General features: G+C 51.9%; 1 protein-coding gene across 3 annotated transcripts in view; it reads left to right on the plus strand.

Moving 5' to 3' along the window:
- Positions 1-774: 774 nt before the first annotated feature.
- DNAI2 (dynein axonemal intermediate chain 2) overlaps positions 775-26,634 on the plus strand; it is a 28,152-nt gene continuing 2,292 nt past the window's right edge. The window contains exons 1-12 of one of the 3 annotated variants that reach the window (XM_047834078.1): positions 775-851; positions 6,546-6,739; positions 8,721-8,882; positions 9,832-9,953; positions 12,950-13,092; positions 14,058-14,171; positions 17,607-17,746; positions 18,846-18,968; positions 20,990-21,213; positions 24,788-24,923; positions 25,441-25,587; positions 26,343-26,567. In XM_047834078.1, the coding sequence (XP_047690034.1) occupies positions 6,557-6,739; positions 8,721-8,882; positions 9,832-9,953; positions 12,950-13,092; positions 14,058-14,171; positions 17,607-17,746; positions 18,846-18,968; positions 20,990-21,213; positions 24,788-24,923; positions 25,441-25,587; positions 26,343-26,567 (1,719 nt within the window). In that variant the 5' untranslated portion in view covers positions 775-851; positions 6,546-6,556. The remainder of the gene's footprint in view (positions 852-6,545; positions 6,740-8,720; positions 8,883-9,831; positions 9,954-12,949; positions 13,093-14,057; positions 14,172-17,606; positions 17,747-18,845; positions 18,969-20,989; positions 21,214-24,787; positions 24,924-25,440; positions 25,588-26,342; positions 26,568-26,634) is intronic. The other 2 variants (XM_047834079.1, XM_047834080.1) reach the window with 2 other exon arrangements.

Raw genomic sequence — 26,634 nt, forward strand, 5'->3', positions numbered from 1 at the left:
CCCCCGCCCCTCCCCCGCTCGTGCACCCTCTCTCTCTCTCTTTCAAAAATAAACAAACATTAAAAAAAATTTTTTTAAAGAAGGTTGAGTCTTAGAAAGTAACTCTCCCAAGGTCATACGATCAGTAAATGGCCCAGCTGGGATTCAAACCCAAGTGTGCTAGCCGCACCCCCCATCCATACCCCGCTCCCCGTTTACATTATCTTGCTTCATTGCCTTAACCCCAGGAGAAACTTCATCGTACTCATTCATGCATTCCGTGAACTCTTACTGCCTGTTTACAACCAGCAGCTAAGCTGGAAACACCCCGCCCCACTTTCCGGGGCTTGGTTATTGCACGAGGTGCCCGGGATAGGGTAGCACAGGGGCGACTGGGGGATTTTAATTCCCAGTGAGTGGTTGAGGGACCCTGACGGAAGGGACAGGAAGACAACCTGCCAGGCGACAGGGAAATAAGTAGCAGAGCCCGGCATCACCAACCAGGGCGCATGACTTCCGAGGCGCTGTCTACAATAGTTTGCATCGTCTCAGGATCTTGCCCGGTGCGTTTTTTGTAGACTTGGATAAGCACCTTCGCAGAGATGACACAAACGTCTACTCTTGCCTGTGTTTGATTGGCTTGGTTAATTTTTCTCCCGACTCTGGAGACTTCCACAAGAGGGAGTGCTTCCGATGCAGCGGGATGGGCAGTCACGTGCTCTGGGGAGCCCTCCGCCCCCGCGTCCAGGCCCAGCCGGGGGGTTGCTAGGCAACGGGTAAACGCCGTACCTCGGAGCCGTTGGAGAAGCCCGGTGGCGGGGTCTCAGGTGCTTCCCCTGCGGCCAGGCGGCGACGCGAGCGAGCTGACGAGGGTAAGGGTGCGGGGCGGGAGGAGGCCGAGGCTGAGGAGGAGAGGAGAGTGAAGCAGGGAGCCCCTGAGGGTAATAATCAGCGACAGTGCCAGAGACTCTCCGTGGGGGCAGCCTCCTGGGACAGCTCTGCCGGAGGGTGGGGGGCCAGGTGTCTGCGCCCCATTCCTCCCGGCTGCCCTCAGTCCTCGCGACTCACCGGACCACGCAGGTTCTGGTCACCTTGCCTCCTACACCCCCTGCTCCCAGTCGGTCTGGCCCTGATCCCCCCGGGTCTCTTGGAGGGAGGGAGACCTCTAAAGGGTTCACAGCTGGCTGGCGGGAAAGTAGAGTCTGGGCTGAACTGGAGGGAGGTGGGCTTTCTCATAAGAAAGGAGGGAAGGGACTTCAAAATTACTGAGCACAGACTAGGCAGCAGGTCCCTTAAAATGCATGATTTTATTTACTCCCCAACCTGAGGGGGACATTTTTTTTTTAGTTTATTTTTATTTTGAGAGAGAGAAAACGAGCAGGGGAGGGGCAGAGAGAGAGAGGGAGACAGAATCCCAAGCAGGCCCTGTGCTGTCAGCACAGAGCTGGATGCAGGGTTCGAGTCCACAAACCGTGAGATCACGACCTGAGCCGAAATCAAGAGTCGGATGCTTTTAAAGGACTGGGCCACCCAGGCGCCCCTTATGCCCACTGGGATACCACGTTCAAGGTCACACGCTTAGTTTCACCTTCCTGCAACACGTTCAAAGTTGATCACACTCTTGAACCACAGAAGTGCATTCTCGGGCGTTCAGACCCTGTGATCCCCCCTCTCACCTCTAGCTCTGCTTTGTTTTTCCAATCAGAAAAGGAAGAGGAGGGGAGAGAAAGTTCTAGGAGAGAGCCCTGGGACCCTGCTGGCCCTCAGCATGCTCACAGTGGGAGTGTTGGGCTCCTTCTTACACCAGGCACTGGGGATGACAATGGATGAAAAGACCACAGTCTGCCCTCAAGGAGAAGGTGTTGTAGTGGGGAGAGCAGGTTACCACCAACACAGCACCCTTTGGTTCTGGGGACCTCCTCCCACCTCTGCCTGTCCTCCCCCTCCACCTGGAGCTCACCCCAGGTGGACCTCAGTGTGCCTAGCATTGCCCTGGTGGGATGCCCTGGTGAGGGAGGGCAGGGTGGATTCCTAGCGAGGTCTGTCTCATTTGAAGGACCCTGTATTCCAGAAGGTGCACAAGGACATAAGAAAGAGGGAAGGAAGCTCTCCACCTGTGATCCTCTGCCCAGCCAGGGGCACATAGAGGCCACATAGAGGCCACATAGAGGCCATCAGTCCCAGGCACAAAGACTAAGGGCTGCCCCAGGGACCACAAGGAAGAGGAAAATGTTCTCGCATCTATACCGCGTGGAGTCCAGCGCGGAGGGAAGGCCAGCCACCTTCCTCTTGCCTCTACACTAAGCTCCCAAACGGAGCCCCTCCGCCCCGCGGCTCCCTCAGCCCCACCCAAGCTTGGAAAACACACTTTCTCTTAAGTTGAGGGAAGTTCTTTCCAGGAATCACGGTGCGCCTTATCACTACGCGAGAGGAGTTTTTGTAACTGCTGGAGGTCCCAGTCTGACCGTCCTGGCACACTGGAGACGGTTGCAGTTTTGATATTCACGCCAGCACGTCCCCAGCCAGACGTGTTCTTATGTTTAGGACTTGCTGCAGAGTCCCGCTTGCCCCTGGGTCTCTAGGTTCCCACGGGTGGGGGACCCCCCTCCCCAAACTCCCAAAGAGCAGCAGTACTGCCCCCGCCTCCCTTGGAAGCCCCCCCTGCCATCCCCCCCCACAGGCAGACAGCTCTGCAGCCGGCGGCCTCTGTCTCACCAGGGCGGGGAGAGACCTCCTGAGACCCCCGCTCTGACCTCGCTATTCATCTTCGGGCCCTGCCGGCTTGGGAGAAAGAGCTCACTCTGGGTCCCTGAATGAGCCGTCTTCCCGTCACCGGGCCAGCCTTTAAATGTCCCTTCTGTCTGCCACCAGATAGAAAACAATGCCTCCGTTCTCGCCCCTGGCTTGGCCTTGGGAGGCACCAAGGAGGAAAGCGAAGCTGTTTCACATATGATCTGGGCTAAAGAGGCTATTTTTGCGCCCCTGGAGTTTCCTCACGTTCTTAAGCCTCCTTGTGTCCCCAGAGAACTGGCTTTTGCAGCAAGTGTCTTTTACCAGAAGGAGAGACAGGCAGCCCGTCGTCACTGTGGGGGCCCAGGAGCAGCGCTGTGGCCCCTCTGCAGGGCACTGGTGAAGGCGAGAACTGACCATCTTCTTCACAAGGCCTTACCCTTGCCCATAGAATGGACACACTGGGGCAACTTCTGCCACTTGTGTTTCTGTTCCCATCCTCTGCTGTCCGAGCCATGGCCTCTACCTTTCCCGGGTTACAAGAGAGTTTCCAGACCAGGAGAAAGAGCGGGAGATCTTGTTTCCTGTGAGTCTGACTCAGGTCAAGCAGTTCTGGGGCTGGAAGTGGGCTGGGATGACGCTGCCTTCGAGGAACATCGTATGTGGATGCAAAGGGACCTAGGATAACCCTCACTCCCTCACTCCTACCCCAGCGGCTCCAAGGCCCAAGGCCACTCCAGGCAAGTGCTTCTGGGCTGTGACAATAGCTCTTGGCCTTGCATCTCAGGCGCCAGTGGCCAGGGCCCACTGGTCTGGCACCTTGCAGCCTTGGAGGTAAGAGGAGGCAGCTTACACACACGTCTGGTCGTAATATTCACCCAGATTGTGAAAAGCACAAATTGCCAGGCCCCGCCCCAGACATAACAGTCCACATTTGCAAGAGGGGCCTGGGAACCTCCATAGTTTGAACAAACATCCCAGGTTTGGAGCATGCTGGCTGAGAAATTAAGAACCCTCACTTTAAATCGGTGCTCCTCAACCCTGGCTGTATGCTAGGATTCACCCGGGAGTTTAACACCTACTGCTGAGAGATTCTGATTTCGTTTGTCTGCAGTTTAACCTGAGGGTTGTGATTTTGTAAAGCCCTCTGGGAGTTTCTGTGTAGCCAAGGCTAAGAATCACTCTGCCGTAGAGCCAGACGTGTCTGGGCCCCAGCTCTGCGTCAACTTAAGACACACCGCCTTTGACAAGGTGTTTGAACTCTCCGGGTATTGTTTCTTCATATGTAGAATGAGAATTGTGAGTTTGGGGGGGGGTTGTGGGGAGCATGCAGTGAGGGAACCTCTAAACCGAAGTCCACGGCGCCTGGGACCCCGCAAGTCTCTGTGTATCCTGGATGCAAGTCCTTTATCAGACCCAATATGCTGATATTTTCTCCAAGTCTGTGGCTTGTCTTTTCATTTTCTTGATATTATCTTTTGAGGTGCAGAGCTTTTAATTCAAAAGAAGTCCAATTTATCATTGTTTTTGCTTTTATGGACCATACTTCTGATGCCATGTCTAAAGAATCTGATGCCATGTCTAAAGAGTCAGCGTCACGGAGATTTCCCTCTACGTTTCTCTCCTTAGTTTTTGCTCTTATGCTGGTGCCTGAGATCCATTTTGCGTTAATTTGTGTGTGTGGCGTGAGGTAGGGGGTCCACGGTCATTCTTTTGCATGGGAACATCTAGTTGGCCCAGCACCATTTGTTGAAGAGACCGTCATTTCTCTGATAAGGTGCCTTAGTGCCTTTTTCAAAAGTCAGTTGGCCATAAGTATCACAGTCTATTTCTAAACTCTCAATGCCATTCAATCGATACATATGTCTATTCTGATGCCAGTACCACGCTTTCTTGATTATTCAGCTTTGAGTGACTGTTTGCCAAATAAGTAGGTGAAATAAGGGAAACTATGAGAACAAATGTAAAGCATGAAGTCTGGCATTCACAAAACCTATGCATTCCTAGAAAAGTCTATGTAATTTGGGGCGCCTGGGTGGCTCAGTTGGTTAAGCATCTGACTTTAGCTCAGGTCATGATCTCGCGGTTCGTGGGTTCGAGCCCCACGTCGGGCTCTGTGCTGACAGCTCAGAGCCTGGAGCCTGCTTCAGATTCAGTCTCCCTCTCTCTGCCCCTCCCCGGCTTTCACTCTGTCTCTCTCTCTCTCTCACACATACACACACACACACACACACACACACAAATAAACATCAAAAAAATTTTTTTAAAGAGAAGTCTATGTAATTAGTTTTTTTAATTTATTTTGAGAGAGAGAGAGAGAGAGAGAGCACAAGCCAGAGAGGGGCAGAGAGAGTGGCCTAACCATGGTCAAGCAGCTGGCAAGTGGCAGGGCCAGAACTTGAAGTCAGTGCCCAGCCCAGCCTGCTTTCCAGTTCCACACTGTGCCCTGCCCAACCAGTCTTTCAAAGGCCCACTATTCTGTCTGTGGAGGAAGTGGTCTGGCAGTCCCTCCCCTTCTCAGGCAGACTCCCAGCCCCATCGCGGTCGGAGTGATGTAGAGGGGAGTCTCCGGAAGGGCCCCCCAGGAGCGGTGAAGGGTAGCGCCCAATAACCCTGAACTCTGGGAAGGGGTGGGTGGCGTTTTGGACAATCGAGTGGTTGGGTGGGAGAGTTTCCAGAGAGGCCTGGGGCTCTCCGATCTGTGCGCTGTAGGGTCAGATCCAGGGCGTGGCTGGAGATGTAGTTCAACATAATCACCATGAGTGTTTCTCCCTGCCTCCCAGTAAACATGTTAGCTCAGTAAAAACTGCATCATTTGGTGAGTAAGAGCTTTGGAGTCAGGCAGAGCAGCTGAACTGCTTACTAGCTATGTACGTGGTCCTGGGCAAGACACCCAGGGTATCGCTAAGTATGAGATTCCTGAAAGGTAGAATGGTGATTTTATTGTCTACCTCAAAGGGCAGTTGCAAGAACTGAACACGATAATGCTTAGCAGGTACTCAGTACTCAATAAATGATCTTTTATTATTTAAGTTTATTTGTGTATTATGAGAGAGAGAGAGCACGAGCAAGGGCGGGTCAGAGAGGAGAGACAGGATCCCAAGCAGCCTCCATACCATCAGCACACGGCCCCATGCAGGGCTTGAACTCATGAACCGTGAGATCATGACCTGGGCAGAGATCAAGAGTCGGATGCTTAACCGACTGTGCCACCCAGGCGCCCTTCCATAAATGATTTAAAAAAAAAATTTTTTTTTTAACGTTTATTTATTTTTGGGACAGAGAGAGACAGAGCATGAATGGGGGAGGGGCAGAGAGAGAGGGAGACACAGAATTGGAAACAGGCTCCAGGCTCTGAGCCATCAGCCCAGAGCCTGACGCGGGGCTCGAACTCACGGACCGTAAGATCGTGACCTGGCTGAAGCCGGACGCTTAACCGACTGCGCCACCCAGGCGCCCCCATAAATGATTTTTTAAGTTTATTTATTTATTTTGAGAGAGAGTGCACCCAATAGGGGCAGAGAGAAAAGGAGAGAGAGAAAATCCTAAGCAGTCTCTGCACTGTCGGCACGGAGCCCGATGCGGGGCTTGAACTCACAAAACTGTGAGATCATGACCAGCTCAAATCAAGAGTCGGACGCTCAACCGAATGAGCCACCCGAGCGCCCCAATAAATGATTTTTTAAAAGTGCAGACGCAGCTTCTGAACAAATCTCCTAGGACCCTTCCCCCCCAACCAGACTAGGAACCTGGAAGCCGCCCCCGGTGAGGCCCGGGGGGACAGGGAAGCAGCCAGGTGGGGCCCCTTCCCTCACACCCTCCCTCTGCCCCTGCAGCAGCCGGGACCATGGAGATCGTGTACGTGTATGTCAAGAAGCGAAGCGAGTTCGGGAAGCAATGCAACTTCTCCGACCGCCAGGCCGAGCTGAACATCAACATCCCGCCCAACCCTGAGCTGGCCGAGCAGTTCGTGGAGCGGAACCCCGTGGACACGGGCATCCAGTGCTCCACCAGCATGTCAGAACATGAGGTAGGTCCCTGGCCCCGGGGCCTGGGCCAGCGAAGGTGGGGTCTGGCAGGGTGGCCAGCCAGGGTGGTCAGTGGGACTGGGTGGCTCCATCTGGGTGACTGGAAGCCAGTTAGAATGGCCCAGGGCGGATGCTGGAAGTATGAGGACAGAGAGGCCCCACGACCCACCACGGTGCCTGGGGCGGGAAAAGACCCAGCACCAGCCACTCCCTGGGCCAGGTGAATGGGAATCAAGATGTTCTCTCTCCCATGGGCTCTGGTCTCACCTCTAAGTCGTCTTAGGCATGTGGTACAGCTGGGAGAGGTATCCTGAGGGGGCAAGGATTCAGATCGGCAGGCGCCTGCCCAGCTGGTGGAAAGGAAAGGGTGCCATGGAAAGTTCTGGTCAGAGGGGCTGATGATGTGATGAGAGAACTGGGCATCACACTGCAGTTGGAGCTCCCTGCCTGTGTAGAGCCTGCGATCCGCCTTGGACTATGCCAGCACTGCGGAGACAAAACTAGTTTGGAGGAGAGAAGAACCCGCTTTGTCATGTCCCAAATCATCCGGGTGAAAATCACACTTGATTCGGCCAAAACACGTTGTGGGAGGTTCCAATAACTCATGGTTCAAACACACTGAGTCTCTTGCTCTCCCAGGGCTAATTGCTGTCACGGGGACCGGGGCGATTTTGTCCACAGCGTGGCTGACTCAACAGGATGGCCACCGCAAAGGCCACATGTGCTGGGGTCTCCTGCCACATCTCCATCCTGGGACGACTTAGAGCTTTCGTGAGCGCTGGCTTAGAAAGGAAAAGAGGAGGGGGGCTCTTTTAATGGCTTTGGGGGCTCCACTTAGGGTGATGAAAAAGTTCTGGAACTAGACAGTGTTGGTGGTTGCCTAACAGTATGAATTGTCCTTCATGCCACAGAATCGTACATTTTTAAATGGTTAAAATGGGGGGGCGCCTGGGTGGCTCAGTCGGTTAAGCGTCCGACTTCGGCTCAAGTCATGATCTCACAGCTCGTGAGTTCAAGCCCCGCGTCGGGCTCTGTGCTGACAGCTCAGAGCCTGGAGCCTGCTTGGGATTCTGTGTCTCCCTCTCTCTCTGCCCCTCCTCTGCTCATGCTCTGTCTCTCTTTGTCTCAAAAATAAATAAACATTAAAAAAAAATTTTAATGGTTAAAATGGGAGGTTTTATATTGTATGTCTTTTACCACAATCTTTTATTTTTTTTTTAATTTTTTTAACGTTTATTTATTTTTGAGATAGAGCGAGAGACAGAGCATGAACAGGGGAGGAGCAGAAAGAGAGGGAGACACAGAACCCGAAGCAGGCTCCAGGCTCTGAGATGTCAGCACAGAGCCCGACGCGGGGCTCGAACTCACGGACCGCGAGGTCATGACCTGAGCCGAAGTCGGACGCTTCACCGACTGAGCCACCCAGGCGCCCCTACCACAATCTTTTAAATGGGGGAATAAATGGAAAGGAAGCAAAGTGGCAAGTTTAAGGGGTAAACGTCCATCTGCACATACTATCCTCCCTACTACCGAGAATGGGCAAACTAATCGCCAACTTTTAATCATTTCTGTGTTTCGAATCCTATGACATTGCAAATGGTAAGGCAGAGCAGGACTAGTCACTTCTTTTTCTTTGGGATCGCACAGAATGGACAGCAGGGGGGGGGGGTGGCTCCTCTGGTGCATTAGGATTTCGATAAAGTCAGAACTGGATTTTCCACGGCCAGAGGCATCAGCTTCGAAGCTGCTAGCTCCGTAGGGTGGCACTTCCGTGGCTACCCGGGACCCCCCCCCCCCCCCCCCCGAGAACCACAAAGTTCCTTGCTGGAACCTGAAAGTGGCTTTGGCCAGGGGCACCTCGCTGATCCCTCCCTGTGTGCTCAGGGCCCATGAGCAGGCAGCCCCAGGATCCTTGTTTGCGGACATGGCCTAATGTTTACACCCGGGGCAGGCAGATATCTTCTCACCTGGGGCTTTGTGTAGGTCAACACAGAACGGTTTGAGATGGAGTCCCGGGGGATTAACCACGTGGAGGGGGGCTGGCCCAAGGATGTGAACCCCCTGGAGCTGGAGCAGACGATCCGGTTCCGGAAGAAGGTGGAGAAGGACGAGAACTACATCAACGCCATCACGCAGCTTGGCTCGGTAAGGCTTCCATCACTGCGGTGCCCCACCTGCCTGGCCCCGGGCTCCGCTCCTGCCACTACGCGGACAAACATTGCTAGGTACCTTAAGGAACCTTCTGTCTGGGAGCAGGCAGACCAGTCCACAACAACAGACCAAAGGGGAAGATGGGAAGGTACCAGGGCTGAACAGGCTTGAGGAGGAGTCTGACAGGTGCTCCCCTTGAGCAAGAAGGACTCCAAAGAACTCCACCCAGGAGCTGCGTGCCGGCAGGGATCATTCATTCATTCGGCACATTTGGACTGAGCCTGTAGTCTCTGCCAGGCACAGGAGAGATGGCAAAAAATAAAATTCACATGCACCCTGCCCCAAAGAGTTTATCATAATCCATTGGAGGTCAGAGACAAATACAGAGATATCACTGTGTAATGTAGAAAGACATGCTATGAGGGATGACTCTTGCCATTTTGCTCCGTAAAGAGGGAGATTCAGTTTCCCACTGAAGGGATCAGGGAAGGCTTCCTGGAAGAGGAGACACCTGAGCTTGACGTTTTTCCTTGGTGGACATTTGGAAAAATGGAGAGGGCCTTCTGGGTGGCGGAAGCAGAAGATTGGTGCTGTATATGGAGCGATTACCAGTTCTGCGCGACTGGAGGCGTGTTTCTTCACCTTTTTTTCATTGTTGTCCCCCAACGAGTCTTTTCATGTTTTTCCTAATTGCCTCCGCCATGAAATTTTAATACCATTGGCATATTTCTTTATGTACTATGTGTATATCTGTGCTTTATGCATGAAAAGTAATATTTCACCCTCCAAGACCAATTTTCCCTTGGAAGCAATGCTGCCCCCACTGAAAATGCAACGGGCTGGAAGGTTGGGAAAGACCATTAGATATTTCTTGCCATCTCAGCCTGGTCAGGCTGCAGGTACCTCTGTTTCCTGCTAAGAACTCCTGATGTTTTCTCCTCAGATCATGGAGCACTGCATCAAGCAGAATAATGCCATTGACATCTACCAGGAGTATTTTGATGACGAGGATGCGGTGGAGGTGACAGATGAGGCCCCTTCAGCTAAAACCATCAATGTTTTAAGGTACCTCCCTAGCTAGGCAGGTGTCGGGACGCTCTCTGCCACCCCTGTGGCTGTGTGCTTCCCAAGGTCACTCTTTGCCTATCACTCCATGCCGTGGGTGCAATGCCCTCTGTGCTCTGACCTTTGTAGGGAGCAGAGCAACAGAGCACCCAGCAACCAACTGGTCCCCACCCTGGGGGGATGTCTGGTTGATGGAAAGAGAGGACAGAGTCCAGGGAAAGACTAAGCGAATTTGCAAAGCCGTGTGCAACCGGGTTGAGTCACGCAGGGCACAATGAGTCCAAAGTATGGACCATCAGTGACCCAGCAGCACTGTGGGCACACAGGACCCTCATCCCACACTCGTGGGAGTGTACCTGGTGATGACCTCCAAGGACAGAAGCTTGACAACAGGACTTGATCCCACAGATACATGTGTGTGAAGTCACCGTGTGTGTGGACGCTCACTGCAGCAGAAGGCACTCTAGCCAGAGGCTGGAACCAAGCTAAGCCCATCGGTAGGGGAGTGCTTCTAGCAATTCTGGCACGCCTACCCAGGGGATAGCACGCACATGTCAGGATGAAGGAGGCAGCATGCTGGGGAGTGTTTCCAAGATTTACTTTGTGAAGCAAAACAAGCAAGGTGCAGAACAGCGTGTAGCGTAGCACTATTTTTTTTGTTTGTTTGTTTAAAATACGTTTATATACCTGTGATTTTGGAAGGGACTAGTCTCAAATGCCAACTCTGGGGGGATTCCTTTTGCTACCATGGCTCACTGAGGGTCCTGGGAAGTACTTGACCCAGTCCCAGCACAACTAGGAAGGACCCTTTTGTGATCCAGGGCTGAGTTGTGGTGTGCAGAGTAGGAGCAAGCACTTCTGGGAGAGGGGCCAGGGGGGAGGGGGGAGGGCTGTCCTCCCTGCTGCCCCAGCCCTACTGGGGTCTGACCTCACATATGGATACCTTAGCAGGATGATGGATTAGAAATCATCTCACAGGGGTGCCTGGGTGGCTTGGTCGGTTAAGCGTCCGACTCTTGATTTCAGCTCAGGTCATGATCTCATGGTGGTGAGATGTGGCCCAACGTTGGGCTCTGTGCTGAGCTTGGAGCCTGCTTGGGATTCTCTCTCCCCCTCTCTCTGCCCCTCCCCTGCGTGTGTGCATGTTCTCTCTCAAAATAAATAAACACTTAAAAAAGAAAAAAGAAATTATCCCATTCAACCTGTATGTTTGACAGATGAGGGGACTGACTTCAGGGAGGGGCGGGTGCCCAGGGCACACGGGAGGGGGAAGGGGTGACCCAACCAGGGACGGAACTAAGGTCTCCTGGATCCCAGCCTTCTAACCGTGCTCCTGGGGAGGAGTGAAGTGGAGAAATCACAGGGCAAGAAGGTTATCTTGCTTTCCACTTTCCTTCATCCCTTCTGATTACTTCGTGGGCAAAGTCTCAGTTTGGGCCATTAAGTGCTTAATTCTTTTTTACTTCTTGCTCATTCTCCTTCTTCCCCTCTTTTTTTGAAGTAAGAGTTGATGTTTCAGAGCAGTTTTAGGCTCACAGCGAAACTGATCAGAAAGTACAAAGAGTTCCCACACGCCCCCTCTGCCCTGAGCCCACACAGCCTTCCTGACCATCAACACCCTGCCCCAGGGTGGGGCCTTTGTCACCGTCAGGAACCAGCATTCTGGTACTGTCTTAGTACCATAACTTGGGTAGTTTATAATCAACAGAAGCTTACTTCTCATAGTTCTGGAGGCTGGAAGTCCCAGATCAAGGTGGTTGGGTTCTGTGTCTGGTGAAGACCAACTTCCTATAAGGCGACCATTTTTTCACTGCCGGAACTCACATGGCGGAAGGGATGAGAGGGCTCTCTGGAGCCCCTTTATCGAGGACTAATCACTTCCCACAGCCACCCCCCTAACACCATCACATTGGACATTAGGTTTCAACATATGAATCTGGGGGACACAACAGTCAACCTGTGGCACCCCAAAGTCCATTGTTTCCATTAGGGCTCACTCTTTGTGTTGCATACTCTGTGGGGTGTTTTTTTTTTAATTTTCAATATTTGTTTATTTTTGAGACAGAGAGAGAAACAGAGCACAGCCGGGGAGGGACAGAGAGAGAGGGAGACATAGAATCTGAAGCAGGCTCCGTGCTGTCAACCCAGAGCCGATGCAGGGCTCGAACCCATGAACCGTGAGATCATGACCTGAGCCAAAGTCGAATGCTTAACCGACTGAGCCACTCAGGCGCCCCACTCAGTGGGTTTTGCATCATATAGAATAGTTTCACTGCCCTAAAATCCCACGTTCCTTTTAGTCATCCCTCCCTACCCCCAAGCCCTTGGCTAATGCTTGATCTTTTTACTGTCTCCATGGTTTTGCCTTTTCCAGAATGTCACATAGTTGGAATCATACAGTATATGGCCTTTTACCGACTGGTCGCCTTCACTTAGTGACGTGCATTATGTTTCCACTGTGTCTTTTCATGGCTTGATAGCTCGTTTCTTTTTAATGCTGAATAATATTCCCCTGTCTGGATGGACCACAGCTTATCTATCCATCCACCTCCTGAAAGATGTCTTGGTTGGTTCCAAGTCTGGGCAGCTATGAACAAAGCTGCTGGAAACATTCACCTGCAATGTTTTGTTAGACAAAAGTTTTCAACTCTTTTGGGCAAATACCAAGGAGGAGGATTGCTGGATTCTCCTCTTCCCCTTTCGTTGTAATAGCAATGGGAAATCAGGCCTCAGGCTCAAAACTTTCAGCAAGTGGAAATATCGGACTGGAATTTGATATTTTGTTCCCACTGGTTTAGTTTTTATTATTACCTTCTATTTATGGCTGGTGAGATCCGGGTTTGGATTAAGGGCTCTTCTAAACTTTGTTCTTAAAAATAAATTTCTCCGAGTGAATGTGATTGCTTAAATACGTTTGAATTTTTTTAGACATATAGCTGAGTAAATAAGAGGTGTGGGGAACCTTCCATGCCAGTGTTCTGCCCTCTCCTGTAAAGGGATCCCCAGGAAATCAAGCGGTCAGCCACGCACCTCTCCTGGCACCCTGATGGCAACAGAAAGTTGGCAGTGGCATATTCTTGCTTGAATTTTCAACGTGCGCCCGAGGGCATGAGCCATGAATCGTACATCTGGGACCTGGGTGAGAAGCGGAAGGGTCCGGGGGTCCAGGAAAACTGAGGGGGCAGGGCAGAGGCCAGCAAAGCACAAGAGTGGAAGGTAGAAGCCACAGGCAGGGGACTCTCACAAGGCCGGTCCCTTCTAGGGAGGGACCAGGGACCCCAGGAAGCTGCCCATCCCTTCCTTGTCTGGGTTCAGGAGCAGCCAAACCAGAGCCATATCAGAAGCAGGAAACTCCCTTCATTTCCAGATCCTTGATCAGGGCATTCAAGACCAAACCCCATGGAATCCCAATCCCAGACTCCACAGACTCACATAGAGTCCCCAGAGGACTGAGAAGGGGACTCACCTCTGTCCCACTTTCCTGGCATTGGTCCTTAATTCATGGCCAGTAGGGGCAATGCGTCCACTTGGGAGCAGGGACCGTTGTTGACAGAAGCACTCACTCTAAGGGCACGAGCCTTGTCAGGTGGCCAGCGATGGTGGACGATACGCTGTAGGACATCCCGTCACTGTGGCCATTGTGAAAATAAACGTTAGCCGTTATTAGTAGGTGTGAGTGCCAAGCTCAGAACTGAGCACATTATGCTTTTGAACAGCCCTAGGGGGCAAGGGGGGAGGTGGACTCCTTCATTAGCCCCACTATACAGACAAAGAAACTGGTTTGGAGAAGTCAGGGAGAGTTGGATTTATGGAAAAACCTTGGGGTAAAAACCCGGTTTCCTACCGAATCTCCAAAACGGGTGCGCGTGCACACGCACACACACACACGCTGCTGATTACCAAAAATAAAACCACTAAAAGAGCCCCTAGGGCCAAGAGTGCCAGATTCTGGCCCCCAGGACCTAGAGGTTGCAGCCTGGGGAAGGACAGGAGGGACTTCCAGACATCCCCCTACCATCACCCATCTCAGGAAGGGTTAAACTGTTTGACCCTGTTCTTTTCTTTCCAGACTTGGTGGGATCAATTTGTTTGTTTGTTTCATAGAAAATCCCAACAAGCCTGAAATCGTCCTGAAGCCATCGTCACCTCTTGTCACCTTGGAGTACAACCCCAAAGATTCCCACGTGCTTCTGGGAGGCTGCTACAATGGGCAGCTGGGTAAGGAGGGACCCAGGTGCTTAACCGGGAGCAAGCCCAGCCCCCCGCTGCTGTCTGCCAGGGCCCAAGTACCTGGCCGGGCTTCCCAGGGAGCACAGAGTGAGGTGGGGACTTCCCACAGAGGATAAACTCCAGACATCTGGATAGTCAGGCTTTGCTGATAGCTCAGCAGTGTCTCCAATTGTAACAGTTCAAGTAAGTTTAAGACCAGTTCAGAATAACAAGTTTTAAGAAAACTACAGGTCAAGGGACGCCTGGGTGGCTCAGTCGGTTAAGGGTCTGACTTCAGCTCAGGTCATGATCTCGCAGTTTGTGATTTCAAGCCCCTCATCGGGCTCTGTGCTGACAGTTCGGAGCCTGGAGCCTGCTTCCGATTCTGTGTCTCCCTCTCTCTCTGCCCCTCCCCCACTCATGCTCTGTCTTTGTCTCTCTCAAAAATAAACATTAAAAAAATTTAAAAAAAAATAAAGAGATCCTGATGTAATAAGAATTAAAAAAAAACACAATGATTTAAAGTCTTTGTCTAGTAAGTCCAACAGCTGGGCTCCCTTGGGGACAGTCTCTATTTATTGCCTTTTTTCCTGTGTATAGGCCACACTTTTTCATTTCGTTATATATCTTGTAACTTTTTTGTTGAAAATTTCCCTCTTTACACAATATAAAGTGACAGCTTTGGAAATCAGGTACTTGTACCACTGTAGGCTTTGTGTTTGTGGCTATTTGCTGCTGTTTGTTTCTTCAGTGAATTGTCTGATCTAATTCTGTGAAGTCTGCACTCTGTCATGTGTGCCCGCCATGCTCTCTGCTTGGTTAGCTTAGTGGCAGGACAGAGATTTCCTCAAGCACCTGTAGGCAACCAGTGTTTGCCGAGAGCCTCTGTGTGCTTGTTTGAGCATGGCCTCGACACTCCGCGGGGCAGCTGCCGGCCCCACCCGTGCCTCTGCACAAAGCCTCAGGGTCAGCAGAGGCGACAGCTTAGGGCCTCCTCAGTTCTTTCCTGAGCGAGTGCACAGCTCTGGGCATGCACACAGCCCTACCCGGGCATGTGGCCTTTCAGATCTCCAGGCAAATGGTGGAGCTTTTCAAAGCCCCAGTGGACATCCCAATGGACACCTTGTTCTCCAAGCCTGTCCTTTTTTTTTTTTTTTTTAGTTTACTTATTTGTTTTGAAAGAGAGAGTGAGTACAGGGGAGGGGCAGAGAGAGAGGGAGAATCCCAAGCAGGCTCCACATTGCCAGTACGGAGCTTGACACAGGGCTCAAACCCACGAACCGTGAGATCATGACGTGAGCTGAAGCTAAGAGTCAGACGCTCAACCAACCAGCCACCCAGGTGCCCCTCCGGGCTTGCCTTTTAAGCCTTTTGGATAGTTTGCTGTTACCTACCACTTCAGGAAACTGCAAAGTTAACCAATTGCCTATAATTATCATTATTTTTAACAGTTGCCTCTTTTTTTCCCACGGAGCAAGCTCTAAGTCAGGTTAAATACAGATAACTTGCAGGGGGTGGGGAGGGACATGGTCATCCAGGGATCCACCGGACAGTTCATATAGTCACTGTTCTTTGGTTGGAAGACTGTGAATGAACTTCAGCCGGATTACCCCTCCTGCTGCTGTGAGGCAGCCGGTTTTCACCGGGAAGGCAGAATGTTATTTTTCAAGGTTACCATGGGACTCAGAGAGTGTGGGGTCTTAACTAGGGCAAGTTAAAAACGCTACAAAACTCAGTGTCCTTACCGACGTTCAGCTGGTTCTCCTGAACAAGCATCCTCTGGATGGCTGCAAGCCTTTGACTAAGTTGTCCTGAAAAAGTTGACTCACTTTGTTGCCCGTTTTCTCATTGCTTTTATGGAAAAGATTTTCAGAAGTCCTTGCTCGGCTGATTTTGCTGATGGAACACCTAGAAAACTGGGATTTGGATCCCCAGGGAGCTTGGAAGGAAACTGCCCCCATGGGCCCTGTCTGCCTGCCTGCCACATTGGCCCCCAAGCAGAGGACGCTCAGCCTGACTGCATCCCAGGCCTGACTTGACCTTGGGCATGAAAAGAGCCCCCTCCCATCTTACCCTCACATGTTTTTTATTTACCCTTATTCCTCCCAGAGTAGGAGCTGGATGGCTGGGAAACTTCTTAGACACTCTTCTGAAGCCTCTGACCCCCCTCTGAGACCTGCCATCTCCTCCCTGGGAATAGATGTGGGCTCCCACACATCTCCCTGCCAAATTACCTGGGTGCCAGGGCTCTAGAAGACTGGAGCCGAGCCATTGTGCCATGATTTATTCAGAAGGCTTGCCTCGCTCATTATTCATAACCCCTTTCAGGGTTCTTCGTGCCAGCACAGAGCAGCCGGGGCTCCGGGGCTGTGCCACCTTTGAGAGGGGCTGCCAGGGGGCCCACCCCCAAGCGATGCTCTGTCCCTAGCCGAGCAAACTTGGCCAAGAAAGCTTATCTCTGGGCCAGTCCTGTCCAGGGGCAAAGGTCTCGGACTTGGAGTCCATAAATCAAAACTTATGGATTGAGTTATTTTGCTCTCTTTCAAAACTAGCTTCTCCGGGGCGCCTGGGTGGCTCAGTTGGTTAAGCATCCAACTCTTGATTTTGGCTCAGGTCATGATCTCACAGTTGTGAGTTTGAGCCCTGCATCGGGCTCTGCACTGACAGTGCAGAGCCTGCTTGGGATTCTTTCTCCCCATCTCTGTCTGCTCCTCCCTTGCTCTCTCTCTCTCTCTCTCCCCACCCCCAAATAAAAAATCTGTCAGGACAAAAACGAGAGAAGCTTCAAGGCTTTCTTGGTAAAGCAGAAGAGGTGAAGTCCTTGTAACGGATCTGAATAAAGGGTCTGTGATCTGCATTCCCATCCAGGGCAGCCAAAGTGCAGAGGGTAAAAGGGAGTTTATGTAGCAGAAGAGATTTGCTGCAGTGTTTTTACCTTTTACTTTTTACTTTCAGGAACCTTTCTTTGGGGGTAGAGACACTCTTCTCTCTGGCCGCCCCCCCCCCCCCAACTGCCATCCCAGGCTTCTCCTCAGTCTGTGATCCTTCTCACTCCTTCCAAGAAGCTCTCCCTGACCACCCCCACGTGTTCCCCACCAGGAAAATCACAGCAGGTCCCCCTTCCTGCCTCTCAGGGACAGGGATGGTCTTATTTCCAGTGGCTTCCCGAGGTAGTGTGGTGCTCAACACATGGTAGGAACTCAATGAAATGAGTGAAGCTTGCACTCTGGGAGTCTTTCCATAGAGATTGTGTGGGAACTTCAGGGGTTGGGAGGAAACTCAGGCAGGTTAAGACCGAGCCCTGCTTCTGAAAAAAAAAGAAAACAAAAAAAAACTACATACCTGCCAAACCAAGAGAAGCAGCATCCCTCCATCCCCTGCTTCCTGCGCGGAGGAAGAAGCCTGGGCTTCCGTTCACCTTGCCCTCACTCTCCTCCCTGCCAGCCTGTTGGGACACCCGGAAGGGCAGCCTGGTGGCAGAGCTGTCCACTATTGAGTTCAGCCATCGAGACCCCGTGTACGGCAGCATCTGGCTACAGTCGAAGACGGGCACTGAGTGCTTCTCAGCATCCACGGACGGGCAGGTAGCCAGCCGGCCACAGTGTGGGGAGCAGTGATACTTCTCCAGTTCCCCTCCAGAAGCCCCTGGGGGAGCATTTCCTTTTGCATTTTATTTTTAAATTGAGGAGTAGGTAATACATGCACATGGAACAAAGTCCAGAAGGCAAAAAGGGCAGACGGGGAAATGCCTTCCTCCCACCTCTGCCCACAAACCTCCCAGCCCCCCTCCCTGTAGGCACCCACCTTCATCTGTTTCTCATGGCCGCCTTCAGGGACTGCCGCTGGAGACAGAAGCAAATACATCTGTCTTCCTCACTCTTTCTGCACACTTCGTGCATTGGTCTGCACTTGACGTTTTTCATTTAGTGTATCTTGAAGATGATGTCATATTTCACAAAGCACTGCCTCGTGCCTGTTAGGAACTGCATTAGGTATGCCAAAATTTATTTCAGTGGATTTTAATGTCATGATTGTGTAGCAGAGTGTGTTTGTATCTAAGTTTTTGCACACATGTGAAGATACATCTCCAATGTACAGTGGGACTTCTTGATCAAAACATATGGGCATTTATAATGTTTCTATATATTACCATATTGTGGGAGGCTTTAAGAATTCAGATTCCAGGGGGCACCTGGGTGGCTGTCTGTTAAGCATCTGACTCTTAATTTCGGCTCAGGTCACGATCTCACGGTTCATGGGGTCGAGCCCCTGCATCTGAATCCACTATGACAATGCGGAACCTGCTTGAGATTCTCTCTCTCCCTCTCTCTGTGCCCCTCCCCCACTCCCCCACTTTGTCCCTCTTTCAAAATAAGTAAATTAAAAAAAAAAAAAAGATTTCAGATTCCAGAGCCCACGTCTGGCAATTTTGAGGCAGTAGGTCTGGGGTGAGGCCCCAGCATCTGGATTTTATGAAGCTTGCCCATGACCCTGATGAACAGCCAGGTTTGGGACTGTGGGGCCAGAGCAGTGGTTCTCCAAGTGTGTTTGCCCTACGGATCGCTGGTCATCTCTAACACACACCCCTTTGGCCCCAGTGATTGGCCCCAGGAAGGTAGGGAAGGCAAAAGCTAGGAGAATCAAGGGACTTCCGGTCTCAAAGTTGCCCCGCCCTCCCACTAGGTCATGTGGTGGGATATCCGAAAGATGAGCGAGCCCACCGAGGTGGTGATCCTGGACATTGCCAGAAAGGAGCAGTTGGAGAATGCCTTGGGGGCTATCTCCCTGGAGTTCGAGTCTACTTTGGTGAGTGTCCCCGGCTCTCCCTTCCCCGACTTCCAATGCTGGGGCAGCCAGAGCCGGGTGGAGCCAGCGTCTACCACGTGCACCCAACAGCGGCATGGAGCGCCCGCCCTCCTGTGGTCGTCGGGCTTGTGTGTGGTCTTTCCAGGAACTTTCCAGCAGGGGGCAGCAGAGCTTCTCGAGGAAGGAAGCCAGTCCTCATTCACACAAAGTCACTGCTTGGGTAGCAGCTGTGCTGAACAGAAGGCAAGCTTTCGCAGAGGACAGGATTCCAGAAGGGCCCCATTCTGTAGGAAGAGCCCCGCCCAGGACCAACATGGAGAGCCCAGGCCCTGCCCCTGCCTAGTGTGGGTCGCTTCACAGTCTGAGGGGAAGGAAGAGGTGTTGGAGAGGGAAATGAGGTCAGAGGAGGCTCCTTGGAAAACCAGAGCACAGGCACAATTAGAGCATCTAGCAATGGGAAGGAATGGTAAAGAAAGATCAAAGTTGAGCAGTAACATGAAAGTGTCAAAGGATGGAAGCTTCTAGAAGCAGCAAATGAGGATTCCCACCAAAGCAAGAAAACAACTTTCCCAGATGACTCTTGGCTTGGGCTTGTTCCTGGCTTATGTGTTACCGAAGCCCAGGTCTGGCTCCCCCTTGGGATCATCTCTTGTTTGTTTTCAGGTCATGTGACATCATTCCCAGGCTCTTGGGAGCTGGAGATGCTCTGGCCTCACCCCTGCCCTGGGAGCCCTCACCCAAGGCTGGGGAAGGAACGCTGGGGAAGTCAGGTGGAAGACAATTTAACTGACCCCCAACGCTGGGCATGAGAGTCAGTGTGGGGCGGATGCAGAAAAGCATTCTGTCCTGAAATCAGGGACTTCTAGAGCAAGTGCCTGATGTAATGACAATACCACCAGTAGTCCCCCAGCTCTCCCATGCCTGTCACTGAGCACACTCTGTGTGCTGGACACTTGTAACTCCCTCCAGTGATGAGCTTGCGTAATCGCCCATGACCATCTTGTACCATAATGTTATTGTCCCTCCTTTCCAGACAAACAAATGAGCCTTAGTGTGGTAAGTCATACGCTCTAGGACACGGTACAACTGGGGCTCAACCCAGGGCTCTCACTCAAGGTCCAGGCTCACCATTCCAACCCCACCAAGAAGTCCAAGGGTGGAGGCATGGCAGGCCATCTGGATCTGGGTACTTCTCTCCATCACTAGCTTGCAGGAGCCTTGCGTTTTACTTCATTACTCGCTTTTCTGGGCCTTTCGAGCTGTGTCTCTTTACATTCCATTTCTCCTCTCCTGGCCCCTCTACTTTCCATCTCTACTCTTCTGGTATTCATCCTTCCGTGACTGGTTTATTTCACTGAGCATCATGTCCTCAAGGTTCACCCACATTGTTGTGTGTGTCCGAATGTTCTTCCTTTTTAAAGCTGTGAATTTCCTTCCTTTTTATTCCACTGTAGGTATAGACCACATTTTGTCAATCCATCCATGTCACTTGGGTTGGGACACTCGAGTTGCTTTTTGCCTCTTAGCTGCTGTGAATAAAGGTGGGATGAATATGGGTATGCAGTATAGCCCAGTTTCTCAGGAAGTAACTGAAGGCTGGGGGAGGGGACTTTTTAGACTCCTGTTTTACATTATTCATTCAATCATTCACGTTTTCCATAAACAGACATTCGGGATCTTTATGGCAAAATGCCTAGTGGACACAATGATGCTACGTGAAGAGGTGTGTATCACGTAGCTGCTGATGAGTTTCTCCAAGGTCTAGAAGAGTCGAGAGGGCTTCATTAAACATGGCGCCCTTGAGCAGATTCTAACAGAGGATGGGGTCTGATGAAGCCAGGAAGGGCAAGGCCAGCTCCTTAGGAGGGGCTGGGCAACAGCCTGAGCATAAGCTTACACGAAGGTCCCTCCCAGCACCTTTAGACGCATCCAATCTGACTCCAGAAGGCTGCTAACCATGACAGTAAACCCTGAGTTGACGTTTCATGGAACCTTTCACTCCTGTGTCACCCCTTCCACAGCCAACCAAGTTCATGGTGGGCACCGAGCAGGGCATTGTCATCTCCTGCAACCGCAAGGCCAAAACGTCAGCCGAGAAGATTGTGTGCACCTTCTCAGGCCACCATGGCCCCATCTATGCCCTCCAGAGAAATCCATTCTACCCTAAGAACTTCCTGACTGTGGGCGACTGGACCGCCCGCATCTGGTCAGAAGACAGCCGGGAGTCGTCCATCATGTGGACCAAGTAAGAGGGAGGTTGGGGCTGGAGGGGAATGTAGGAGGGTGGGAGGGACAGAGGGAGCCAGCCCAGGGTGCCCTGAGCCTCTACGTGTCCACCCAGAACACCCCTCCATGCACACCTGAGCCTAATCCAGCCACTTCATAAAGGAATGTGCTTCAAACAGCCTGTGTTAGTCATAATAACAGCCTTGGGTGTTTTCATGACCCTCAAGCCCACCCTACAAGTAGGTAGCATTACTCCTCTTGTCCCTCATTGTGTGTGTTAGGGGACAGAGCCATGGGGAGGCAAAGCCACTTGCTTCTGTTCTCCCGGCTGGTAAGGAGTTGAGGTGGGGTTTGAACCCAGGAAGCTTGGACTGAGAATCTCGGCACCTCATCAGGACAGCTTGGTGGGTCTCCCCTCATGCAAGGCTGGGCACATAGGAGCAGAGAGGGACACAGCTGTGAGCGCTGTAGTTGGATCAGAGAAGCTTGTGGGCTTTCCCAGTCTGCCCAGAGGAGAGGCCAAGGGGGGGCCATGAGATTGAGCCCCTCAGGGTGGTCTCACTGCCCCTGGGTGAGCCAGGGAGTGCCACATCCACAGAGATGCTGCAATGCAGGCAGAGCCAAGAGACCGGAGCAGAGGCATCAGGTGGGGGAACTGGTGCCCTCTCAGCCTTCCTGTGTGTCAATCTGGGGTTCCTTTCTAACTCACGCTGTCACAGACTCCTGCAGTGCTGGTGTCACTGTGGACCCTAATGAGCATGTTCTATTCTAGTGGCTCCCCAATCTGGTTGCATCAAGACCTCCTGGGAAGATTTATTAAAAAAAAAAAAAATATATATATATATATATATATATGCACACACATACATATTCAACTCTTTTGTTGAGGTGTCATTGACCCAGAAAAGGCTGTACATCCTTAATGCCTACAGCTCTGTGAGTTTGGGGTTAAGTTACACCTGTGAAACCATCACCACCATCAAAGCCATAAACATGTCCATCACCTCTCTCCTACCTCCTTGATTGTAATTATTCTTGTGGTGGGGGGGTGGGGCAGGGGTCACTTCACTTGAGATCTACTCTCTTAGCAAATTTTACTATTTGGTCTAGTATCGTTAGCTAGAGGCACTATGTTGCATGCTAGATCTCCAGAACTGACCCATGTTGCATAAGTGAAAGTTTGTACCCTTCGACCATCACCTTCCCGTTTCCCCCCCTCACCCCCACCCCAGCCCCTGGCAACCACTGTTCCAGTCTCTGCTGCTGTGAGTTTGACTTTTTTTTTAGATTCCGCATATACGTGAGATCACGCAGGCTTTCTGTGTCTGGCTTACTTCGCTTAGCAGAATGTCCTCCTGGTCCATCCACGTTGTTGCACATGAAAGGATTTCCTTTTTTAAGGCTGAATAATATTTCGTTGAATATATACCCCATTTGCTTTATTTGCTCATCTGCTGACGGACGTTTAGGTTGTTTCCATATCTTGGCTGTCGTCAATAATGCTGCAGTGCGCATGAGGGTGCAGATATCTCTTTGAGATTCTGGTTTTAGTTCCTCTGGATAAAGACCCAGAAATGCCATGACTGGACCAGATGGTAGTTCTAGTTTTAATTTTTTGAGGATCTTCCTTACTGGTTCCCACAGTGGCTGCACCAGCTTACAATCCCACCAACAGTGCACAATGGCTCGCTTTTCTCCACATCCTCGCCAACATTTATTATCTTCTGTCTTTTTAAGAATAGCCGCTCTAGGGGCACCTGGGTGGCTCAGTTGGTTGAGCCTCCTACTTTGGCTCGGGTCATGATCTCAATGGTTCGTGAGTTCGAGCCCCATGTCTGGCTCTCTGCTGTCAGAGCCTGCTTCAGATTCTTTGTCTCCTTCTGTCTTCTTTACCCCCGCTTGCACTCTCTTTCTCTCTCTCAAAAATAAAATAAACATAAAAAAAAAGAATAGCCACTCTAACAGGTGTGAGAAGCTATCTCCTTGGGTTCTTGATTTGCGTTTCCCTGACGCTGAGTGATGCTGAGCACTTTTTCATGTACCTGTTGGTCATTGGTAGGTTTTCTTTGGAGAAACACCTGTTTAAGTCCATTGCCCATTTTTTAAAAAAAATTTTAATGCCTATTTATTTTTGAGAGAGTGACAGTGTGAACCAGGGAGGGTCAGAGGGAGAGAGAGGGAGACACAGAATCCAAAACAGGCTCCGGGCTCTGAACTGTCAGCACAGATTTAAAAAAAAAAATTTTTTTTTAATTTTTTTAAAATGTTTTTTATTTATTTTTGAGACAGAGAGAGACAGAGCATAAACAGGGGAGGGGCAGAGAGAGAGAGGGAGACACAGAATCCGAAGGAGGCTCCAGGCTCCGAGCCGTCAGCACAGAGCCCAACTCGGGGCTCGAATTCACGAACTGTGAGATCATGACCTGAGCGGAAGTCGGTCGCTTAACCGACTGAGCCACCCAGGCGCCCCTTTAAAAATTTTTTAATCCTTCTTTACTTTTGAGAAAGAGACAGTGTGAGCCAGGGAGGGACAGAGAAAGAGAGGGAGTCAATCACCCATTTTTTAATCGGGTTATTTGTTTTCTCACTATTGAGTTTTTTGGAATGAATTCCTTATATACTTTGTATATCTTGGATACTAACCCTTCATCACACATATGATTTGCAAATATTTTCTCCCATCCCATGGGTTGCTTTTTCTTTTATCTTCTTTTTTTAATTTTTTTGCTTTTTCAGTTTTGACTTTGCTGTGCAGAAGCTTTTGATGTCAATGTACCCCGCTTGTTCATTTTTGCTTTTTCTCTTGTGTTTCTGGCATTATGTCTACAAAACGGCCACCAAAACCAAGGTCAGGGAACTTTTCCCATAAAATTTCCAGGAATTTTATGTTTCGGGTCTTATGTTTAAGTCTTTCATCCATTTCAGGTTGACTTTCATATATGGTATAAGGGTCCAATTTCATTCCTCACCACAGAAATCTTCGAAAATCTAGATCCCCCACCGAGTAGGAAGTATAACGTTCTTCTAATGTCGATATTAGGAACTTCTCTGGGCATATTCTTCCTCTGACTCCTTTCAGTGAATCCCATTGCTGGGAGACTGGGCCCAGATCCAGCAACATGTGCCTGTCCCCTGGAGTTAGCTGTAGAGAAACTCTAGTGGCTCAGCCCCTGGGAAGGACCAGAGCCTTTAAAGTGCATATTATCAGGGTGCCTGGGTGGCTCAGTCGGTTGAGCATCCGACTTCAGCTCAGGTCATGACCTTGTGGTTCGTGAGTTTGAGCCCTGTGTCGGGCTGTGTGCTGACAGCCTGGAGCCTGCTTCCGATTCTGTGTCTCACTCCCCCTCCCCCTCTCTCACTCTCTTTCAAAAGTAAATTAACATTAAAAAAATTTTTTTTAAATAAAGTCCATACTGCCCACGGCTGGTGGGCGAGGCTGGCATGGCTAGAAGTCAGACACAAGGAAGAACTTCCTGCCCAGCAATGAGACCCTAGAGCCCAGGGGGCCTGGATGAGCAGAGCGGTGGCTCAGCAGCCTCTCTGTGCCTCCCGACCACAGTGGGCCTTGACCACTGGCACCTGGCTCCCCACAGGTACCACATGGCTTACCTCACCGATGGCGCCTGGAGCCCAGTGAGGCCGGCAGTTTTCTTCACCACCAGAATGGACGGGACCCTGGACATCTGGGACTTCGCGTTCAAGCAGTGTGACCCTGCCCTCAGCCTCAAGGTCACGTGTATCCCACTCCCCATGCATCCAGGCCCTTGGGCCCTGGTGGCCCAGCAGAATTACCTGGGGGAAATTGAGAAAGAAAAGAAAAGTGGAAAGCCTGGCCTCTCCTCCCACCAGACCTATTCCTTCGGCAGCCCCGGCATGGGCTCCTGGCAGCTGACCCTTCCAGCCTACGCTCAGGTCACATCGGCATAGCTACACCCAAGCCCCGCTGGCGTGGGCCATGGAAGGGCGTGGCGTTTGGGAAGCTGCAGGATGGACGTGGGCTGGACTGAAGGGGTGAGGTGTGGCGGGTGGGGTCAGGTGTGGTGGAAGGTGAGGCCGGAGGGGGGCAAAGGGTCTTGACGGCCCATCTCAGAACGTGAGCTTCTGAACTTCGTCTTGTGAGTCAGGGGAGTCCCCGAGGGTATTTGAACACGGAGCCGGGCCAAGCGCCCCTCTCCCCAGGGGCCGGGGACTCAAGACAAGCTGCTTGGCTCCTCTCTCAACCGCATCTGCCTGGCCCCTCCGACAGGTGTGCGACGAGGCCCTCTTCTGCCTCCGGGTGCAGGACAACGGATGCTTCATCGCCTGCGGCTCCCAGCTGGGGACGACCACGCTGCTGGAGGTCTCGAATGGGCTGTGCACCCTCCAGAAGAACGAGAAGAACACGGCTTCCTTGGTAAGTGCCCGGTGCTGACCCCAGCCCCGTGGCAGAGCAGGCCAGGCAGAGAGAGAGAAACGCATGGGCCTTTGGGGAGGTGGCGTGGGGTCCCGAGATGAGCGCATAAGTGGGGTCAGGAGTGTCTGACTCAGCCCTGGCTTCGCCACTCGGGAGCCAAGCCAGCCTGGGCAAGTCCTGTCACCTCCGCAGGCTTTGGCTTTCCCGCTGCCCAAGTGGTTTGACTAGGTCAGTTTGTTTGGTCCCAGAGGTCACATTTGTGGCAGATGAAGGCTTAGCAGATGCCAGAAGAGAAGATGGAGGGAAGGTGGCCACCCTGGGGCAGGAGGCTAAGGGGGCTGGGAGGCTGAGAGCCATCATGACATCCCACGCCCACCCCAGCACTGTGGGCACACCGTGGCACTGAATCCCCCGGTGCCGAGGCCCTGGGCGAGCCCCCCGGCTCTGCCCGAGGTTGTGGGCCCACCACCGAGCGGGTGCTCCCCTGGCCCAGGGCCCCACGGTGCACGGCTGTGTGGCTGTTCTGTTCCACGTCTTCTCCGTTCTGGGGACCTCTCAGGACTGGGTGACGTGGTGGCTCTGCTCCTGCCTCCTGATCTCGATGTCCAGCCCTCCTTTCTTGCCGTTAGTGCTGAGAACAGACCCCTGCCTTGTGCTGTGAGTGAAGCAAGAGAGCTAAACCCGGCCCCGTGCTGGGAGCCGGCCGCCAGCTGCCACCCTCTCCCCACGGGCCTCCCTGTCCCCGTGTACCCCAGATATTTGAGCGGGAGACCCGGCGGGAGAAGATTCTGGAGGCGAGGCACCGGGAGATGAGGCTGAAGGAGAAAGGCAAAGCGGAGGGCAGGGATGACTCCCTGAGAGAGGAGGAGCCTACCTTCCACCTGGAGGAGCTGGTCACCAAGGCCGAGGATGAGTTCTTCAACATCATCTACTCGGAGCTGAAGAAGAAAGAGACGGAAGCCATGAAGAAGACAAAGCCTGTAGGGTCCCGAACGGGGGCTCGGGTGGCCTGGGTGGGAGCCCTGGCGCCTGGGTTCCGCCTGCTCG

Source organism: Prionailurus viverrinus, chromosome E1, assembly GCF_022837055.1.
Source record: "Prionailurus viverrinus isolate Anna chromosome E1, UM_Priviv_1.0, whole genome shotgun sequence".
NCBI lineage: Eukaryota > Metazoa > Chordata > Mammalia > Carnivora > Felidae > Prionailurus > Prionailurus viverrinus.